Here is a 22,978-nt window from a genome sequence, read left to right on the forward strand (position 1 = left end):
TCACTCTAGCGAGGGTGAGGCTGCAGGGGATCCTGACTTAGAGGAACTGCAGTCCCTCTAGCGAGGGTGAGGCTGCAGGGGATCCTGACTTAGAGGAACTGCAGTCGCTCTAGCGAGGGTGAGGCTGCAGGGGATCCTGACTTAGAGGAACTGCAGTCCCTCTAGCGAGGGTGAGGCTGCAGGGGATCCTGACTTAGAGGAACTGCAGTCCCTCTAGCGAGGGTGAGGCTGCAGGGGATCCTGACTTAGAGGAACTGCAGTCGCTCTAGCGAGGGTGAGGCTGCAGGGGATCCTGACTTAGAGGAACTGCAGTCCCTCTAGCGAGGGTGAGGCTGCAAGGGATCCTGACTTAGAGGAACTGAAGTCCCTCTAGCGAGGGTGAGGCTGCAGGGGATCCTGACTTAGAGGAACTGCAGTCCCTCTAGCGAGGGTGAGGCTGCAGGGGATCCTGACTTAGAGGAACTGCAGTCGCTCTAGCGAGGGTGAGGCTGCAGGGGATCCTGACTTAGAGAAACTGCAGTCCCTCTAGCGAGGGTGAGGCTGCAGGGGATCCTGACTTAGAGGAACTGCAGTCCCTCTAGCGAGGGTGAGGCTGCAGGGGATCCTGACTTAGAGGAACTGCAGTCCCTCTAGCGAGGGTGAGGCTGCAGGGGATCCTGACTTAGAGGAACTGCAGTCGCTCTAGCGAGGGTGAGGCTGCAGGGGATCCTGACTTAGAGAAACTGCAGTCCCTCTAGCGAGGGTGAGGCTGCAGGGGATCCTGACTTAGAGGAACTGCAGTCCCTCTAGCGAGGGTGAGGCTGCAGGGGATCCTGACTTAGAGGAACTGCAGTCCCTCTAGCGAGGGTGAGGCTGCAGGGGATCCTGACTTAGAGGAACTGCAGTAGCTGTTGTACCTGTTTTGTCTCCATTGAGTGGTGTTTTGGAGCTGAAACTCTGCAAAGAATAACTTTCCTTTATTTTCTAGCTGGATAATTCTGTGATCACAGGCATTGCCACTGGAGATGAAAGATTCCGCAATAAGACCCTGATCCGGGTCTGGTGCAAGGAGAAACTTTCACTGGTAATGGCACCATCATCTCTATGGAATTAGCTTCAGGGAGGACAAGTCAAACATCTTTTTAATATTTATGGACCAAATAAAAGAGCAGGAGAGAAGGGAAACAAGAGAGGGGCAAATGCACTAATGAAATAAAGCAAGAGGGAGGTGGAAAGGCTGGGATTAAGCAGAGGTGGAGAGAAATCATTTAGGCCTGTCTGGCTGATCTTCCTCTTACTTAGCAGCTGCTCCTCTGTCAAGCCATTGATGCTGCTGGGAACTGATTCACTCAGAGACAATTTGGGTAAATTACAATCTTTTCAGGCTGTGAACACCAAAGACAATGCAGTACATGAGGTTAGAGACCACACAAGTTCCTGCTTCATATGTGCCAGCAAGACTGAAGGAAAGAAGCAGATAGACCTTGAGAAGATGTCAAGTGGTGAGAAGATTAGCGTCCGTTAGTGAAGCTCAGTCACAGAAATACAGAGGCCTAAGGCCCCTCTAACAGTCCCCCGCCCCCTTCCCTCACCTGGAGTCAGAAATACTGTGTGCAGAGGAATACGTGAAATTACTCCTCAACAGACTTGTGAGCAAAAGGTGCCAAAGGTTATCATTAGGTCTTCATCTCAGCAGCTAAATCACGAGGCGGCCAGATCCCTGGGGGGAGGGGGGGGGGAGAGGGTCCTGGGAGCAGGAGTGGGAGGATGTGTAGGGAGGGTACAAAGTTCATGGGAAGTTTGCAACTCCAAGTTTCAAAGGAAAACTATTTAGCTAGTTTTCATTTAATTTAATTTAATTTAATTTAATTTAATTTAAATCCTTTTATGTCCAAAGTGGGTTACAAACTATACATAAAGTACCAATAAATCAGAGATAAAACAAATAAGAGCTGACACCTATCTAATCCAAATATGAAACTACAGAGAAGCTCCAAAACCAGGAGGAACATACAAAAGGCAATGAATGGTATAAAACACAAAAAAGTTAAGCCAAATAAATAGGGAAGTTCTAAAAACACTGAGCCACCTCAGGAATACACCAGCGTACAAGCCGATACAGTACAGTGCGTTAGCCGCGTTTGGCCACACATTTTTTATGCGCTATTTTTACCCCTTATACAGTAAGGGATAATAGCACGTCAAAAACACACGGCCACCCCCCCCCCCCTCCGAAAATAATAGCACCTGCAACATGCAAATGCATGTTGATGGCCCTATTAGTTATTCCCGTTCAATACAGAAAGTAAAATGTGCAGCCAAGCCACACATTTTACTTTCAGAAATTAGCGCCTGCCCAAAGGTCGGTGTTAATTTCTGCTGGCACTGGGAAAGTGCACAGAAAAGCAGTAAAAACTGATTTTCTGTGCACCCTCCGACTTAATATCATTAAGTCAGAGGCCCCAAAATGTAAAAAAAATCAAAAATTAAAAAAAAAATTTTAATTGGCCGGCGGCCCGCGGTTCAGAAGATGGACACTCAATTATGCCAGTGTCCATTTTCCAAGCCCATGGCTGTCAGCGGGTTTGAGAACCGACGCTGGTAAAACCTGCTGACAGCCACCTCTCCTGTCAAAAAGGAGGCGCTAGGGATGTGCTAGTGTCCCTAGCACCTCCTTTTACCACGGGCCCTCATTTGCATACTCGATCACGCGCCCAGGAGAGTGGCCTGGGTGTACGTTGGGAGAGCGGGCGCTCGCCTTGGAGCACCGGCTCTCTTGTGAATTTTACTATATCAGCCCGATAATAAGAAATATAAAGAAAACAAAACATAGACCAAATACCCTCAAGAGAATAATACAACCACTAGCAAAATGCTTTGAAAATAAGTTTGAAGGTTTACAGGAACAGCATACCCACAGACCTTCAAATCTGCTCCTGAGTGTCCTGGTTAGGAGAAGTGATATTACTGGTAAGGTCAAACAGTGCAACCTTAGCTCTTCATCTTGGTGGGAGACATGCTGTCCTATAGGGGAAGGATCAGATCTGCTCCTGAGTGTCCTGGTTAGGAGAAGTGATATTACTGGTAAGGTCAAACAGTGCAACCTTAGCTCTTCATCCTGGTGGGAGACATGCTGTCCTATAGGGGAAGGATCAGATCTGCTCCTGAGTGTCCTGGTTAGGAGAAGTGATATTACTGGTAAGGTCAAACAGTGCAACCTTAGCTCTTCATCCTGGTGGGAGACATGCTGTCCTATAGGGGAAGGATCAGATCTGCTCCTGAGTGTCCTGGTTAGGAGAAGTGATATTACTGGTAAGGTCAAACAGTGCAACCTTAGCTCTTCATCTTGGTGGGAGACATGCTGTCCTATAGGGGAAGGATCAGATCTGCTCCTGAGTGTCCTGGTTAGGAGAAGTGATATTACTGGTAAGGTCAAACAGTGCAACCTTAGCTCTTCATCCTGGTGGGATACATGCTGTCCTATAGGGGAAGGATCAGATCTGCTCCTGAGTGTCCTGGTTAGGAGAAGTGATATTACTGGTAAGGTCAAACAGTGCAACCTTAGCTCTTCATCCTGGTGGGAGACATGCTGTCCTATAGGGGAAGGATCAGATCTGCTCTTGAATGTCCTGGGTAGGAGAAGTGATATTACTGGTAAGGTCAAACAGTGCAACCTTAGCTCTTCATCCTGGTGGGAGACATGCTGTCCTATAGGGGAAGGATCAGATCTGCTCTTGAATGTCCTGGGTAGGAGAAGTGATATTACTGGTAAGGTCAAACAGTGCAACCTTAGCTCTTCATCCTGGTGGGAGACATGCTGTCCTATAGGGGAAGGATCAGATCTGCTCCTGAGTGTCCTGGGTAGGAGAAGTGATATTACTGGTAAGGTCAAACAGTGCAACCTTAGCTCTTCATCTTGGTGGGAGACATGCTGTCCTATAGGGGAAGGATCAGATCTGCTCCTGAGTGTCCTGGTTAGGAGAAGTGATATTACTGGTAAGGTCAAACAGTGCAACCTTAGCTCTTCATCTTGGTGGGAGACATGCTGTCCTATAGGGGAAGGATCAGATCTGCTCCTGAGTGTCCTGGTTAGGAGAAGTGATATTACTGGTAAGGTCAAACAGTGCAACCTTAGTTCTTCATCTTGGTGGGAGACATGCTGTCCTATAGGGGAAGGATCAGATCTGCTCCTGAGTGTCCTGGTTAGGAGAAATGATATTACTGGTAAGGTCAAACAGTGCAACCTTAGCTCTTCATCCTGGTGGGAGACATGCTGTCCTATAGGGGAAGGATCAGATCTGCTCCTGAGTGTCCTGGTTAGGAGAAGTGATATTACTGGTAAGGTCAAACAGTGCAACCTTAGCTCTTCATCCTGGTGGGAGACATGCTGTCCTATAGGGGAAGGATCAGATCTGCTCCTGAGTGTCCTGGGTAGGAGAAGTGATATTACTGGTAAGGTCAAACAGTGCAACCTTAGCTCTTCATCTTGGTGGGAGACATGCTGTCCTATAGGGGAAGGATCAGATCTGCTCCTGAGTGTCCTGGGTAGGAGAAGTGATATTACTGGTAAGGTCAAACAGTGCAACCTTAGCTCTTCATCCTGGTGGGAGACATGCTGTCCTATAGGGGAAGGATCAGATCTGCTCCTGAGTGTCCTGGGTAGGAGAAGTGATATTACTGGTAAGGTCAAACAGTGCAACCTTAGCTCTTCATCCTGGTGGGAGACATGCTGTCCTATAGGGGAAGGATCAGATCTGCTCCTGAGTGTCCTGGTTAGGAGAAGTGATATTACTGGTAAGGTCAAACAGTGCAACCTTAGCTCTTCATCCTGGTGGGAGACATGCTGTCCTATAGGGGAAGGATCAGATCTGCTCCTGAGTGTCCTGGGTAGGAGAAGTGATATTACTGGTAAGGTCAAACAGTGCAACCTTAGTTCTTCATCCTGGTGGGAGACATGCTGTCCTATAGGGGAAGGATCAGATCTGCTCCTGAGTGTCCTGGTTAGGAGAAGTGATATTACTGGTAAGGTCAAACAGTGCAACCTTAGCTCTTCATCCTGGTGGGAGACATGCTGTCCTATAGGGGAAGGATCAGATCTGCTCCTGAGTGTCCTGGTTAGGAGAAGTGATATTACTGGTAAGGTCAAACAGTGCAACCTTAGCTCTTCATCCTGGTGGGATACATGCTGTCCTATAGGGGAAGGATCAGATCTGCTCCTGAGTGTCCTGGGTAGGAGAAGTGATATTACTGGTAAGGTCAAACAGTGCAACCTTAGCTCTTCATCCTGGTGGGAGACATGCTGTCCTATAGGGGAAGGATCAGATCTGCTCCTGAGTGTCCTGGGTAGGAGAAGTGATATTACTGGTAAGGTCAAACAGTGCAACCTTAGCTCTTCATCCTGGTGGGAGACATGCTGTCCTATAGGGGAAGGATCAGATCTGCTCCTGAGTGTCCTGGTTAGGAGAAGTGATATTACTGGTAAGGTCAAACAGTGCAACCTTAGCTCTTCATCCTGGTGGGAGACATGCTGTCCTATAGGGGAAGGATCAGATCTGCTCCTGAGTGTCCTGGGTAGGAGAAGTGATATTACTGGTAAGGTCAAACAGTGCAACCTTAGCTCTTCATCCTGGTGGGAGACATGCTGTCCTATAGGGGAAGGATCAGATCTGCTCCTGAGTGTCCTGGTTAGGAGAAGTGATATTACTGGTAAGGTCAAACAGTGCAACCTTAGCTCTTCATCCTGGTGGGAGACATGCTGTCCTATAGGGGAAGGATCAGATCTGCTCCTGAGTGTCCTGGGTAGGAGAAGTGATATTACTGGTAAGGTCAAACAGTGCAACCTTAGTTCTTCATCCTGGTGGGAGACATGCTGTCCTATAGGGGAAGGATCAGATCTGCTCCTGAGTGTCCTGGTTAGGAGAAGAGATATTACTGGTAAGGTCAAACAGTGCAACCTTAGCTCTTCATCCTGGTGGGAGACATGCTGTCCTATAGGGGAAGGATCAGATCTGCTCCTGAGTGTCCTGGTTAGGAGAAGTGATATTACTGGTAAGGTCTAACAGTGCAACCTTAGCTCTTCATCCTGGTGGGAGACATGCTGTCCTATAGGGGAAGGATCAGATCTGCTCCTGAGTGTCCTGGGTAGGAGAAGTGATATTACTGGTAAGGTCAAACAGTGCAACCTTAGCTCTTCATCCTGGTGGGAGACATGCTGTCCTATAGGGGAAGGATCAGATCTGCTCCTGAGTGTCCTGGGTAGGAGAAGTGATATTACTGGTAAGGTCAAACAGTGCAACCTTAGCTCTTCATCCTGGTGGGAGACATGCTGTCCTATAGGGGAAGGATCAGATCTGCTCCTGAGTGTCCTGGGTAGGAGAAGTGATATTACTGGTAAGGTCAAACAGTGCAACCTTAGCTCTTCATCCTGGTGGGAGACATGCTGTCCTATAGGGGAAGGATCAGATCTGCTCCTGAGTGTCCTGGTTAGGAGAAGTGATATTACTGGTAAGGTCAAACAGTGCAACCTTAGCTCTTCATCCTGGTGGGAGACATGCTGTCCTATAGGGGAAGGATCAGATCTGCTCCTGAGTGTCCTGGGTAGGAGAAGTGATATTACTGGTAAGGTCAAACAGTGCAACCTTAGCTCTTCATCCTGGTGGGAGACATGCTGTCCTATAGGGGAAGGATCAGATCTGCTCCTGAGTGTCCTGGGTAGGAGAAATGATATTACTGGTAAGGTCAAACAGTGCAACCTTAGCTCTTCATCCTGGTGGGAGACATGCTGTCCTATAGGGGAAGGATCAGATCTGCTCTTGAATGTCCTGGGTAGGAGAAATGATATTACTGGTAAGGTCAAACAGTGCAACCTTAGCTCTTCATCCTGGTGGGAGACATGCTGTCCTATAGGGGAAGGATCAGATCTGCTCCTGAGTGTCCTGGTTAGGAGAAGTGATATTACTGGTAAGGTCAAACAGTGCAACCTTAGCTCTTCATCCTGGTGGGAGACATGCTGTCCTATAGGGGAAGGATCAGATCTGCTCCTGAGTGTCCTGGTTAGGAGAAGTGATATTACTGGTAAGGTCAAACAGTGCAACCTTAGCTCTTCATCCTGGTGGGAGACATGCTGTCCTATAGGGGAAGGATCAGATCTGCTCCTGAGTGTCCTGGGTAGGAGAAATGATATTACTGGTAAGGTCAAACAGTGCAACCTTAGCTCTTCATCCTGGTGGGAGACATGCTGTCCTATAGGGGAAGGATCAGATCTGCTCTTGAATGTCCTGGGTAGGAGAAATGATATTACTGGTAAGGTCAAACAGTGCAACCTTAGCTCTTCATCCTGGTGGGAGACATGCTGTCCTATAGGGGAAGGATCAGATCTGCTCCTGAGTGTCCTGGTTAGGAGAAGTGATATTACTGGTAAGGTCAAACAGTGCAACCTTAGCTCTTCATCCTGGTGGGAGACATGCTGTCCTATAGGGGAAGGATCAGATCTGCTCCTGAGTGTCCTGGTTAGGAGAAGTGATATTACTGGTAAGGTCAAACAGTGCAACCTTAGCTCTTCATCCTGGTGGGAGACATGCTGTCCTATAGGGGAAGGATCAGATCTGCTCCTGAGTGTCCTGGGTAGGAGAAATGATATTACTGGTAAGGTCAAACAGTGCAACCTTAGCTCTTCATCCTGGTGGGAGACATGCTGTCCTATAGGGGAAGGATCAGATCTGCTCTTGAGTGTCCTGGGTAGGAGAAATGATATTACTGGTAAGGTCAAACAGTGCAACGTTAGTTCTTCATCCTGGTGGGAGACATGCTGTCCTATAGGGGAAGGATCAGATCTGCTCCTGAGTGTCCTGGTTAGAAGAAGTGATATTACTGGTAAGGTCAAACAGTGCAACCTTAGTGCTGTCCTATAGGGGAAGGATCAGATAATAGGAAATGCTGATTTGTTTTGGATTGGAGGGCTCTTCTATAAGTTTGTGGAATGCAGGCAGGATAGAGGTTTTGGGTTTGCTTGTCTTCCCTTTATTTTTATTACATAGTGAAGTTCCTCTTTGTCTAGTAGCTTGGGTAGTTAGTTCTTGTTGACCAGGGTGAGAGGTTGCTTACAGATTATGATAGTTGGTTAGTGAAAGGTCCTCAGCTTTTCATCTGAGGAGAGCACAGGTTGAACATCCTTGATGTCTTTGAGGGGTGAAAATATGATGACAAGGGTACACAGCATAGGTTCTTATTCTTCTCTTTGCATTACTTTCCTCAATTCCTCTAGGTATCTACTAATGTATCTGTGGAAGGCTTACAGGACTGCAACTCCACAGAGCACTGCTGGCTTGAAGGAAACACCACATGGTCCTTGGCCAATGAAACAATCTGGACAGGAATGGAAAAATGTAACTTAAGTATCTGCAATAGTTGCTCAATGATGCCTCTCCATCCCTCCATCAATAACTGTAAACATTGGCACCCTTCTTCCAGCAGCATCCCTATCACACCTACACATGCCCAGCAGCATCCCTTACACTCACAAACTCACACACACCAGCAATATCCCTCACACACACACACAGAGCAACATCCCACATACACACACACACATACACAGGCATGTGCAGCAATATCCCACATACACACACAGACACAGAGCTACGTCCCTCATGCACACACCTAGCAACATCCCTCACACACACACACACACACACACTCTCCAGGAACATCCCTTACATACAGACACAAGCAGTAGCACCCCTCTCACTCTCACACATACACAGATACCCAGCAGCATCCCTTACACACACACACACACACACACAGCAACATCCCTCATACATACACACATACACAGGCATGTGCAGCAACATCCCACATACACACACACACATACACAGGCATGTGCAGCAATATCCCACATACACACACAGACACAGAGCTACATCCCTCATGCACACACCTAGCAACATCCCTCACACACACACACACACACACACACACACACACTCTCCAGGAACATCCCTTACATACAGACACAAGCAGTAGCACCCCTCTCACTCTCACACATACACAGATACCCAGCAGCATCCCTTACACACACACACACACACACACAGCAACATCCCTCATACATACACACATACACAGGCATGTGCAGCAACATCCCACATACACACACACACATACACAGGCATGTGCAGCAATATCCCACATACACACACAGACACAGAGCTACATCCCTCATGCACACACCTAGCAACATCCCTCACACACACACACACACACACACACACACACACACTCTCCAGGAACATCCCTTACATACAGACACAAGCAGTAGCACCCCTCTCACTCTCACACATACACAGATACCCAGCAGCATCCCTTACACACACACACACACACACAGCAACATCCCTCATACATACACACATACACAGGCATGTGCAGCAACATCCCACATACACACACAGACACACACACAGAGCTACATCCCTCATGCACATACCCAGCAACTTCCCTCAAACCTACATATGCCCAGTAGCTCACCTCACATACACACACACACACACACACACACACACAGACAGATATATATACCCATGCAGTATCCCTCACACACCCCCCCCCCCAAGTAGGATTCGTTACACACAGAGACACACCCACACTCACAGCAACATCCTTCATACACCCACACCCACACACAGCAACATCCTTCATACCAACAAGACACACACACATTCACCCAGAAGCATCACACACACACACACATAGAAATCCAGCAACATCACACACACACACACACACACACACCCACACCCAGAAGCATCTCTCTCTCTCACACACACATAAAAATCCAGAAGCATCCCTCACACACACTAGCAGGAAACCCCCCAAAGAATACAGTAAACTTGTTTCTATTTTCCATCAGGCAAACATGTGTTTGTGAATTCTCATCTTCCTGACTTGGCTGTGGGCTTAATTCTGCTGGCTGGCTCCCTCCTGCTGCTGTGTACCTGCCTGGTGATACTTGTCAAACTGCTCAACTCTATGCTGAAAGGGCAGGTAGCCAAGGCTATAAAGAAGGTGATCAACACTGGTGAGTGGAGAGCAGGACAAAAAGCAGAGGGGTAGCATTGCCCTTGCACTGGGGAGGCTCATACTATGGCTGAATGGTCACTTCTGAGCTCTCTCTCAGCTAACGTCACTCCCTGTGTCCATCTGAGTCCTAACACCACAGCAGATGAACATCTTTACTTCTCCTGTTTATTTAATATCATCTGTGAAATGCAGAGTTTTTCTGCTATAGGCGGTATAAAAAAAATCTGTAAATAAATAAATCTGACAATGAGACATGCAATATCCAGGCACACTTTATGGGAAAGGTCCCGGGGAAGTAGAAGACATTGCAAGGGCAGCGGGGGAAAAAAGTAGGTAAGACAGTAATGCAAGGTGACATGCAGAGGTGGAATTGTAAATGTCACATTAAAGACAGTTATGTGCTGGCTATTAAGATGTAACAAGGGCTTTTCCCAGACAGATTGAACAGGATGTGCACACTGCTTGATTATTTATCCCATGACCTTATTAAGATGGCCTTTATCTATACATCATGTAGCCATACTGAAGGATCACAGGCAGATATGTCAAGACAAGAACTCCAGCTACATCAGAAAGGACGACACAGCCAGGGGACCACATAAGATACATCCCGGGATCCCTCAGATGGGTTTATTTACCTATTACCTAGGGGAAATACCATTACTCTATTTCAATAGACGCACCGCATTTATCAAAAATGGTTTATTATTGAGCACTGAGAAAACAAAGCTCTTATGGATAGGCAAACAACCAGATACTCGAGTCATCTCCAGTTTAGTAACTGAGGGTAACCAGATCCAAGGTTTGTCTGAAATTCACAGTCTGGGAGTGGTCTTTAGTCTTCTTTATCAATGAAGCCACGTTAGCTGTTTATCAATACCGCATTTTATAACTTAAAACTATTGAAACTGGTTCACCCTTTCTTGCCCAAGGGACTATTCAGGACTGTAGTTCAATCATTGGTCTTGAGTCACCTTGACTGCTGGGCTGTGCCAGAGAACTTGCTGAGAACATTGCAGTTATTGCAGAACGCTGCAGCATGGATTGCCTAAACATGAGCATGTATCATCCGCACTCCAGCATCTACACTGCTTACCAATAACATTTAGGGCAGGGTTTCATTTCTGTATATGGGGTTGGACAGTGACTAGAAGAAAATTCACAATCAATGGGTTTATTGAATGCGCCATCAATGGAAGAGGGTAGGTTATCTCAAACTCGATCCAGAGCTTTTTCGTTTATCACTCCAGCACAGTGGAGTTGAGGGGCATGCAGGATGTGAAGGACTTCAGAAAGGGGTAAAAACACATCTTTTTCAAGAAGCATATTGCTGAGAGCGGGGGTGTTTAGTGTCCCCTTGGGCCTCAGCCCAACCCCAGATGAATCCAGGGCCGAACCGAGGGGTGACGGCGTGTCCCAGCATGGCTAAACATGGTCTTACCCTCTGCCAGGTCTGCAAGCTCCCAGAGCCAACAACATGTGATGTTGGTAGGGGAACGGTCCTCCGACTGTTCCGAGCCCTTTCGGACCTGCCGCTTGATCGGCATTGGAGCAGCAGGCCTGGCCTGAGGTTGAGGGCAGACGGAGGCCTTGACACATAGACAGGACTATGGTCGATGCGACGGCATCGCTGATAAAACACTTAGTTGATGTGACGGCATCCTTGATGAAGACACTTGGCTGATGCGAAGGCATCACGGGCATGACGAGGAACTTGATCCAAACAAGACAAGACATAAGGCAGGAGGATATTGACACTGTCTCTCAGGGCACCCTACACAGCCCACCTTCACGGGCGGACCCAATGGGCTGGTCACGGACCACCCTGTCCCACTACCGAGAACAGGACAAGCGCAGGGCAGACCCAGGCAAGGAGGAACTCCAATGACAAAGCTAGTTTCATCTGAAGCTACCCCCAAGGCTGGCGGGAACAGATGCTCCAGGGCGCAGGGACGGATCCCACCTGTTGGCCACTCCTAGGCCCAACAGGTCAGAAGGCCCAGAGCTCATGACGAAGATGCAGGGAAGAATATCCTGGCAGGCAGACACAATAGGATGAGGAAGATCATGGCGGAACATCAGGACATGGTCAGGGACCTCAGGCAAAACATCAAGACATGAAGGCAGACAAGACGAGGAGCTCCACGAAGAACAGAAAACCTTACAAGGCTCTGGCAGGCGGGAGCCTCCAGAGGGAACTCACGCTGATGCAAGGCAAAGACAGACTGAAGTTGAAGTCCTTTTATAGGGCTGCAAACCAGCAACTCCCTGGGAGGAGTTTGGCAGGCCCACACCTAGCTGGCCCTATAACTATGGAGAAGTGCTGCAGAATGGCCCCTAGGGAAGTGCGTGGCTCAAACCAGGAAGTCCATGCAAACACAAGCAGCCTCCGGCAGGCCCCAAGGACATCGAGGCCTCCCACGCCCTGGAGCAAATCCTGGACAGTTCACAGGCAAGACCCTGGCTTGGAGCGGCCTCCAGGAAGAGGTAAGGAGCCTCCTGTAGCACTGCTTCAGGTGGGTTCATAACACATATGGTTAATGAGATGTGTTAATTTTATGCAATGTTTATGCAGTATGTGGATGTTATTTGTTATATATTTGTTGATTCCTATTTGATATGAATGTACCCATGTGATCCATCCTGGACACATTTTAAATTTGGAAGTGCAGACCGTAAGTATTTTAAATAAATAAATATTAAGGGAGCTCAGAGAGACTCTGGAGGCAGAAACGGTGCTAGAAAACTGGAAAATGGTTCACAAGAGAGGGAGTTGGGAGGAAGCTGGTAACTATAAACTAGTTAATCTGACCTCTGTGGATGGGTCACTACAAAAGGGAGGGCAGTGGAGATTTTCTGCTGGGTCATGCCAGGTTACCAACCCTGAACCTATTTGAACTTCTGTCCTTTTCCCCATAAGGAAAAAGTAGAAGTTGGAGAACACTGCTGGCCCCAAACCAGAAGTCTTTTTGTTTTGCAGTACCTTGAAACCAGAAGGTTAAAGGATGCAAGACTGCATGGTTTTAGCAGATGGAGATGGAGATGCATTTCCTTGGCTAAGGGATAAACAATGGAGATGATGAAGCTGAGGAGTGTGGGGGTAGCTGTTGTACACTTGCTTACTGTGGCTGGCCTCACTCACCCAACGCCGTGCAGAAGACTGCCCCAGGTTCCCAACATACCCCTCCATCTTCGTGGCCCTGAGTGTTGCCATGCTCAGGGGCCACCAACGCCGGCATTCCCATGCGGCCCTGAATGCCGCCAGCACTGCCATTCTCTCTCTCCGCAGCAGCAGGACGCCACCAACTCTGCTCCTGCATCAATCTCCCTAGGCAAGCGCGCTCCTCCTCCAGATTTAAAAGGCCTGTGGTGGGAAATGCTCCACGACCCTCCTCGATGACATCATTGGCTTTGCAGTATAAGAGGACTTCCTGGGCAACCCTCCAGGGCCTTGTCAATAGGTCTCCTCGCTCAGAGTAGTGGATTCCCATTTCTGCCTTCCTTCCTCCTGCCTTCCTTCCCCCTGTGCTCCTCGTCCTCCTCCTTCATTCCTTGCACTGATTTTGTCTTTGACTTTGGACTGGACCTTGACCACAAGCTATGCTACTTGCCACGACCCTTGCCTGGAACTTGACCATGAGCTACAGCACCTGCCATGACCCTTGCCTGGAACTTGACCATGAGCTACACCACCTGCCACGACCCTTGCCTGGAACTTGACCATGAGCTACACCACCTGCCACGACCCTTGCCTGGAACTTGACCATGAGCTACACCACCTGCCATGACCCTTGCCTGGAACTTGACCATGAGCTACACCACCTGCCACGACCCTTGCCTGGAACTTGACCATGAACTACACCACCTGCCACGACCCTTGCCTGGAACTTGACCATGAACTACACCACCTGCCATGACCCTTGCCTGGAACTTGACCATGAACTACACCACCTGCCACGACCCTTGCCTGGAACTTGACCATGAGCTATGCAGCCTGCCTCAACCATTACCTGACCCTACAACCTTGAACTACTGCCTGCTCCTGCCTCTGACCTGTGCACCGGCTTCATTTCTTCACCCGGACTTCCATCACTACAGAGACCCCACCTAAGTCCAGCTGGCCCCAGCACCAGAGGGCTCAACCTAAGGGGAATGTGGGCTGGTAATGATGAAGCTCCAGCGGGGTCTCTGCTCCTCATCAGCCTTGCCTACCGATGGTGGGGACCTGTGGGGCTCCTCCTCACAGGTAGCACCAACTCCCCCTTGGTCCAAGGGTCCACCAGCTGTGTTTGGATGCCTTATCTGCTTGGGGGAATAGGGGATAGGAGTCTTTCACTTCTCATCATCTTCTGCTTAGACTACCGCAACCTGCTCCTTGCACATCTCCCAGTGTCTCATCTCTCTCCGCTACAATCCATGCAAAGTGCAGCTGTACCACTTCTCCCCCTCCAATGTCATTACCACCTTGTAATGCCTCTTCTCAGTTCATTATAATTAGCTTCCCATCCACCTCCACATATAATTCAAGCTTCTCCTCATCACCTACAAGAGCCTTCACTCTGTAGCTCCTTAGTACCTCTCCCCTATACCGTTTCTCATAACTGCTCTTATCTGCACTCTCCACCTTGCTGCACCATATCCCTGGAACAGTTTTCCTGAGCTGCTGCACTCTGTCCCTTTCTGATCTTATTCATCCCGCCTAAAACCCTCCTTTTGAAACTGCTTCTAAATCCTAAACCTTGGCTTTGCTTTATTGTTGCCTTGATGCTCACTTCCTGAATTCCCTGTGTCTTGAGTATGGTTCAAGCTCTAAGGAACAGGGACTGTTTCTTATCTGTGTATATCTAGTAGTGCTATAACAATTATTAGTAGGAGGAGGCCTGACTGTGTCTTTTAAGGGGGGAGTAAGTGGTTGTAGAAAGCACTGCAGAGGCTCTTTATTGAGGGGTATGTCTGGCCCTCTCACTATGGACCAGTGAATGTGCCTCCAGAAATGATTGTGCTGTCTCACTGGTTTCATACATCAGGCATTAAAGCCTGATGTATTGCCGGTGTTAAATCTAGGAAGTAACGCATCTTTATGGGAAGGTGTGGCACAGGGGGCAGTTTATAGGGGCTATAGAGAAGTATAAAGAGGACACACATTGATGGCAATTCTCAGAGCAATGTATATAGATATTAATACATGTTGACCAATCAGATTTGCAGTAACTTCCCTCGGACATTAATCCATTCCTGCTCTCCAACATCCTTAACAAAAGAGGGAGTGTGACAGAGAGGAGGCCTGTGGGATAGCAAAGGTGTCAGTAAACGGAAGAATCTGATATAGTGGAGTGCCTCAGGGTTATTCCCTGGCCCCAACCCTGTTTAATATATATAGATGGCCCCTCTTTGTAGGTTTCTAGCAGGTTTAGGGCTGGTACATTTTTTATTTGCAGATGTTCACATTTTACTACCTATAAGAGACTCTCTTCAGTCTACACTGAATCTATGGGACAGCTACTCACACATATGTTATTAGCACTTAATAAAACCAAAACTGAAATACTGCTTATAAGCAACAAAGTTACTGAAAAAATGGAGTCAGACATTTTATCCTGTGCCCCATCCTATAATATTCGATTTGAAGCAAGAGATTTGGCTGTATTCTTGATTCAGAGCTGAGCATGAAAGCGTCAATAAAAGCTATCTCGAAAGACAGCTTTTATAAATTACAAATCTTAAAAAAATTGAAACCTTTATTACACTCTAATGATTTTGGCATTGTACTCCAGGCCCTTATTCTACCAAACCTGGACCTTTGCAATGCACTGCTGCTAGGGGTACCAGTCTCAAGCACTCCACCTTTGCAGTTATTGCAGAATGCCACAAAGAAATGCGATCATGTCTCCCCTATCTTGATGAAGTTACATTGGTTACCAGTTCAGTTTTGAATTCAATATAAATGCTCGACCTTAATTCATGGAGCTATATATGGTAATAACACTGAACGGCTGAACACTTCACTCCGTATCCACGTTCCATCTCGTAACCGGAGATCACTTGGTCAAGCTTTATTAACAATAGCTTCACCAAAATTAGCCCATCTAAGGTCAGTCAGGGAAAGATCATTATCTCTGGCTGGACCCAAAGTTTGGAATTCGCTGCCCCTCAGAGGCAAATATAAATAGCTTTAAGAAGCAGATAAAAACGTGGCTATTTGAACAGGCTTTTATTCAAGCTAATTAATACCTATACATGGCTTCCCCTTACATGAATACTTACCTCTCCTATGCATATTTTATGACTAAAATAAGTTTAAGGCAGTTTTACTTCTTTTAAATAGTGTTATTTAATTTTAGTTTTATGGATAAGTAATAATATTAGAGTTAAGATGCTATGTAGTTTTATTTTTATTTATTTTTATATTTTATAATTACTGATTAAGGGCATTTTATTATGTTTTAATGTAAGAGTGATGATTATATGTTAATGAATACTGAATTTTTAATTATTGTAAACCGACAATGCTGAATTTGTTAATTGAATTGAATTTGCTGGGGCATAAGGTCTCCTCTCTATTGCTTGACACTGCTACCTTTTATCAGTGGGATTTGTCTGCATTTTCACGAACATTGACACTGATTTTGGGTTACAGACTTTCCATACCCCTTCAGTTGGGCCACTGGCTACTTTGCTATGCTTGTTGGAGCAGGAGTGACCTTTGTGGTACAGAGCAGTTCCGTGTTCACCTCAGCTATCACGCCTCTCATTGGTAAGTCAGCATGTAAGAGGTAGGATAATACAGCAATGAATATGTAACCTTTAACATCCTCACACTATAGTCACATCTCGCAGATATACCATATTGTAAATACCAACACATTACACAAATATCATACAATAAAATTCTGATGTCCCAGAGTTACATCATGTTGTAAATACTGTTACATCCATGACTGTTCCATGGAATACATTCCAACCTATTGCACAAATATCCCATAAAATAAATACCAACATCCCAGTTGCATCATGGCATATATACCAATGCATTACATAAATATCCCATGTAATAAAATACTGACATCCCACAGTTACACCAGGCTGTAAATACTGTCACCTCCATGGCTGCTGCATGGAATAGAGTCCAACCTATTGCACAAATATCCCATGCAATAAATACCAACATCCCAGTAGCAGCATGGCATATATACCAATGCATTACATAGATATCCCATGTAATAAAATACTGACATCCCACAGTTACACCATGCTGTAAATACTGTCACATCCATGGCTGCTGCATGGAATAGATTCCAACCTATTGCACAAATATCCCATGCAATAAATACCAACATCCCAGTAGCAGCATGGCATATATACCAATGCATTACATAGATATCCCATGCAATAAAATACTGACATCCCACAGTTACACCATGCTGTAAATACTGTCACATCCATGGCTGCTGCATGGAATAGATTCCAACCTATTGCACAAATATCCCATGCAATAAATACCAACATCCCAGTAGCAGCATGGCATATATACCAATGCATTACATAGATATCCCATGTAATAAAATACTGACATCCCACAGTTACACCATGCTGTAAATACTGTCACATCCATGGCTGCTGCATGGAATAGATTCCAACCTATTGCACAAATATCCCATGCAATAAATACCAACATCCCAGTAGCAGCATGGCATATATACCAATGCATTACATAGATATCCCATGTAATAAAATACTGACATCCCACAGTTACACCAGGCTGTAAATACTGTCACATCCATGGCTGCTGCATGGAATAGATTCCAACCTATTGCACAAATATCCCATGCAATAAATACCAACATCCCAGTAGCAGCATGGCATATATACCAATGCATTACATAGATATCCCATGTAATAAAATACTGACATCCCACAGTTACACCATGCTGTAAATACTGTCACATCCATGGCTGCTGCATGGAATAGATTCCAACCTATTGCACAAATATCCCATGCAATAAATACCAACATCCCAGTAGCAGCATGGCATATATACCAATGCATTACATAGATATCCCATGTAATAAAATACTGACATCCCACAGTTACATCATGTTGTAAATACTGTTACATCCATGACTGTTCCATGGAATACATTCCAACCTATTGCACAAATAACCCATAAAATAAATACCAACATCCCAGTTGCATCATGGCATATATACCAATGCATTACATAAATATCCCATGTAATAAAATACTGACATCCCACAGTTACACCAGGCTGTAAATACTGTCACATCCATGGCTGCTGCATGGAATAGAGTCCAACCTATTGCACAAATATCCCATGCAATAAATACCAACATCCCAGTAGCAGCATGGCATATATACCAATGCATTACATAGATATCCCATGTAATAAAATACTGACATCCCACAGTTACACCAGGCTGTAAATACTGTCACCTCCATGGCTGCTGCATGGAATAGAGTCCAACCTATTGCACAAATATCCCATGCAATAAATACCAACATCCCAGTAGCAGCATGGCATATATACCAATGCATTACATAGATATCCCATGTAATAAAATACTGACATCCCACAGTTACACCATGCTGTAAATACTGTCACATCCATGGCTGCTGCATGGAATAGATTCCAACCTATTGCACAAATATCCCATGCAATAAATACCAACATCCCAGTAGCAGCATGGCATATATACCAATGCATTACATAGATATCCCATGTAATAAAATACTGACATCCCACAGTTACACCATGCTGTAAATACTGTCACATCCATGGCTGCTGCATGGAATAGATTCCAACCTATTGCACAAATATCCCATGCAATAAATACCAACATCCCAGTAGCAGCATGGCATATATACCAATGCATTACATAGATATCCCATGTAATAAAATACTGACATCCCACAGTTACACCATGCTGTAAATACTGTCACATCCATGGCTGCTGCATGGAATAGATTCCAACCTATTGCACAAATATCCCATGCAATAAATACCAACATCCCAGTAGCAGCATGGCATATATATACCAATGCATTACATAGATATCCCATGTAATAAAATACTGACATCCCACAGTTACACCAGGCTGTAAATACTGTCACATCCATGGCTGCTGCATGGAATAGATTCCAACCTATTGCACAAATATCCCATGCAATAAATACCAACATCCCAGTAGCAGCATGGCATATATACCAATGCATTACATAGATATCCCATGTAATAAAATACTGACATCCCACAGTTACACCATGCTGTAAATACTGTCACATCCATGGCTGCTGCATGGAATAGATTCCAACCTATTGCACAAATATCCCATGCAATAAATACCAACATCCCAGTAGCAGCATGGCATATATACCAATGCATTACATAGATATCCCATGTAATAAAATACTGACATCCCACAGTTACACCAGGCTGTAAATACTGTCACCTCCATGGCTGCTGCATGGAATAGATTCCAACCTATTGCACAAATATCCCATGCAATAAATACCAACATCCCAGTAGCAGCATGGCATATATACCAATGCATTACATAGATATCCCATGTAATAAAATACTGACATCCCACAGTTATACCAGGCTGTAAATACTGTCACCTCCATGGCTGCTGCATGGAATAGATTCCAACCTATTGCACAAATATCCCATGCAATAAATACCAACATCCCAGTAGCAGCATGGCATATATACCAATGCATTACATAGATATCCCATGTAATAAAATACTGACATCCCACAGTTACACCAGGCTGTAAATACTGTCACATCCATGGCTGCTGCATGGAATAGATTCCAACCTATTGCACAAATATCCCATGCAATAAATACCAACATCCCAGTAGCAGCATGGCATATATACCAATGCATTACATAGATATCCCATGTAATAAAATACTGACATCCCACAGTTACACCAGGCTGTAAATACTGTCACATCCGTGGCTGTTCCATGGAATAGCTTCTGACAGATTGTTTTGAGTGGTTTTTATTAAAGGCCAGGGAAGCCGTTAATAAGAATACTTAAAAAAATGTAACACCCCTCTCCCTTTGTTGGGGATTACCTTCAGCAACTGCAGGGATGGTAAAAGACCTTTCCTGGAACCAGGGAATAGCAGAAAGGTTATGGAGCCCAAGGACATTCACACACCCTAAGCACAAAACACAGTCCACACTCTACACATTATTACAAAACAAAGACAGAATTTATTTAAAAAGTCCAAACAGGAAAGTCCAGTTCTAGCAGAATAAAGATGAAAAAAAAAACAACCTTTCAGAAGTCTGTCTGGAATTCAAGTTTTAAAAAATCAGCTTTTCACTTCCAGGCACCAAGAGCTTCAGTTCCAAGCTGACCACTTTTCAGGGGCCTTTCCCAGCCCAACCCCATTCCAAAGCCCCACTCAAGGCAGAGCAAAATATCCCAGCTCCCTGAGGCAGGGGTGCTCAAACTGCTCCTCTGCTCCTCCTCCAGTCAGTCAGGTTTTAGGATATCCTAATGAATATGTATGAGAAATATTTGCATAGATAGGAAGTGGTGCATGCAAATAAATCTCATGCATATTTATTAGAGAGAGCCCCAAGGACCAGTTTGGGCTCCCCTGGACTGAGGGACTTTCTCAGGAATAGAAAACTCCAGTCCTGGAGTGCCAGAAACAGGTCTAGTTTTCAGGACATTTACTCAATATATGCATGAGATATATTTGCATGTGCAAGTATACCTCGTGGATATTCATTGTGGATGTCCTGAAATCTAGACCACTCCTCCAGCTCTCAGATCTTCTCAGTGCTGTCCTTTGGGTAGGATACTCTGGGCGCTGCTGGCATCACCCATAATGCTGGCCTGGAGGTCCAAGAAGAATGAAGAGTTGGCAGGCAATCAATTTTTGCTTAGGTCACCATTTGGCCTAGAACTGGCCCTATCCAGAACTTCTCTGAGCACTCACCAAGGCTGCAAGCCTCAAACTCAGTCTGCTGACTTCTGGTTCCTAAGAGTCTCAACCTAACACTTCTACAATCAGCTCCAACAAACTCCCCTTCAATGCTTGTGGAATCTTCTTTCAAGCCCATCCTCATAGGGGAAGGAATTCTCTGTTTTCATCTCTCCTTCACTCACATCTCCTGAACTTCCCCTGAACTCCCTGTGCTGGAAAGTCCACATTTTAGCAATAGCTCCTGTCTAATGAACCATAGACAGCGGTCACTTAAATAAACAGATATCGCATGCAATAAATACTAACATCCCACAGTTACATCATTCTGTAAATACTGTTGAATCCCATGGCTGTCCCATGGAACAGAAAGCAGCACATTGCACAGATATCTCATGCTACAAATTCCATGGCATCTTCAAGCTTTTCTCTTGATCTAGGAATGAGCCTATGGCCTCCTGAGATATATTTGTGTGATTTGATAGAATTGGGGAAGCACTGGTGAGTTAAATGCTCAAACATAAAGTCCTTTCAGAGGAATTATAATGCCTGAGAGCCTCATGTTTGCAGATTCCGAGACCATTGAATTCTTGAGCTCTGTCATACAGATCATTTGAGCTTTCAGCCATGTGTCTGCCTTTCTCTTCTTGCCCCTTACTCTTTCTTGGTCAGTAAAGCAGTAGGTGACAGGGCATGGAACCTGAAAGCCTTTGACGTTGTACAATATAATTACAGTCTCCATCACTCCTTTTTTCCTCTCCTACCCCTGTTCTAATTATTTCCCTTTCTTCCTGCCTGCTCTCCTCCCCTTGTAGGCATTGGGGTCATCAGCATTGAGCGAGCTTACCCACTAACTCTTGGTTCTAATATTGGCACAACCACAACAGCAATCTTGGCAGCTCTGGCCAGCCCAGGTGATAAACTGGCAAGTGCTTTCCAGGTAAGGTTACAAATATTCAGAAAGTGAGTAACTTGTATGTGACAGAAGCCTGATGAGGCCCTAATGCACATTGTTCATTATTCTTTCCTGTGGCTTTCTTTTTACAGATTGCCCTGTGTCATTTCTTCTTTAATATATCTGGCATTCTCCTCTGGTATCCATTTCCTTTCACCCGCCTTCCCATTTCCATGGCCAAGGCCCTTGGGAAGCGCACAGCAAAGTATCGCTGGTTCGCAGTGCTCTACCTCGTCCTCTGCTTCCTCCTACTGCCATCGCTTGTCTTTGGGGTGTCCATGGCAGGTTGGCAAGTAATGGTGGCCATCGGGGCCCCCTTCATGGCTGTTGCCTTCTTCATCTTCACAGTGAATATCCTGCAGATGCGAGCTCCTAGCTACTTGCCCAAATGGCTGCGGTCTTGGGACTTCCTGCCTATTTGGATGCACTCCTTAAAACCAATGGATGGCCTGATCAGTCGTGCCACTCTGTGCTGCTCCGAGAAGCGGCAGGACTCTAACCCCGAGAAATCTCCTCCCATGAAAGCCACCCCTGGCATCTCTTCCTTGGACAGGCTGGGCACGTTTACTTCTCAGATTGCCACACGACTGTAGTCACTGCTAGGGTCAAACTTTGTTTTCACTTTGGTCCGCAGAGATGGATTCAGCCTGTGGGTGATGACTTCCTCTTCTTTTCCTCCTTTCAGGCTCTGTACACACTGCTGGGGCCTCTTGCAGAGTGGTCTATAATAGGTGAAAACTAATGGTGCTGTCTAGAAGATTTTTGGTGGAAATACGTGAATGTTGTTTTCACTGCCAAACTTTGCACTGTTGGGGAAGCTTTGCTGTGCCTCTCATTCTTCCCTGTACAAGACAAATAAAGAACATTTTTCTTTTAATAATTATTATTCCAATTTTTTTTCTTTAAAACTTCCATTTTTTCCTACTTCACAAACGAGTTTATTCAAATTGGAAAGTTTTAGTGGTCAGCAGTCACAATTGGAGCTGGTTTGGTAGG

The 22,978-nt window shown here is 45.8% G+C and overlaps 1 protein-coding gene across 2 annotated transcripts in view; it reads left to right on the plus strand.

The window, feature by feature from the left end:
- The window catches only part of SLC34A1 (solute carrier family 34 member 1), a 46,550-nt gene extending 23,688 nt beyond the window's left edge, over positions 1-22,862 (plus strand). Inside the window, exons 8-13 of one of the 2 annotated variants that reach the window (XM_029583363.1) lie at positions 968-1,063; positions 8,243-8,363; positions 9,893-10,060; positions 16,700-16,816; positions 21,843-21,967; positions 22,075-22,862. In XM_029583363.1, the coding sequence (XP_029439223.1) occupies positions 968-1,063; positions 8,243-8,363; positions 9,893-10,060; positions 16,700-16,816; positions 21,843-21,967; positions 22,075-22,575 (1,128 nt within the window). In that variant the 3' untranslated portion in view covers positions 22,576-22,862. The remainder of the gene's footprint in view (positions 1-967; positions 1,064-8,242; positions 8,364-9,892; positions 10,061-16,699; positions 16,817-21,842; positions 21,968-22,074) is intronic. The other variant, XM_029583364.1, reaches the window with a different exon arrangement.
- Positions 22,863-22,978: the final 116 nt, after the last annotated feature.

This window comes from Rhinatrema bivittatum, chromosome 18 (assembly GCF_901001135.1).
Source record: "Rhinatrema bivittatum chromosome 18, aRhiBiv1.1, whole genome shotgun sequence".
In the NCBI taxonomy this organism is placed as follows: Eukaryota; Metazoa; Chordata; class Amphibia; order Gymnophiona; family Rhinatrematidae; genus Rhinatrema; species Rhinatrema bivittatum.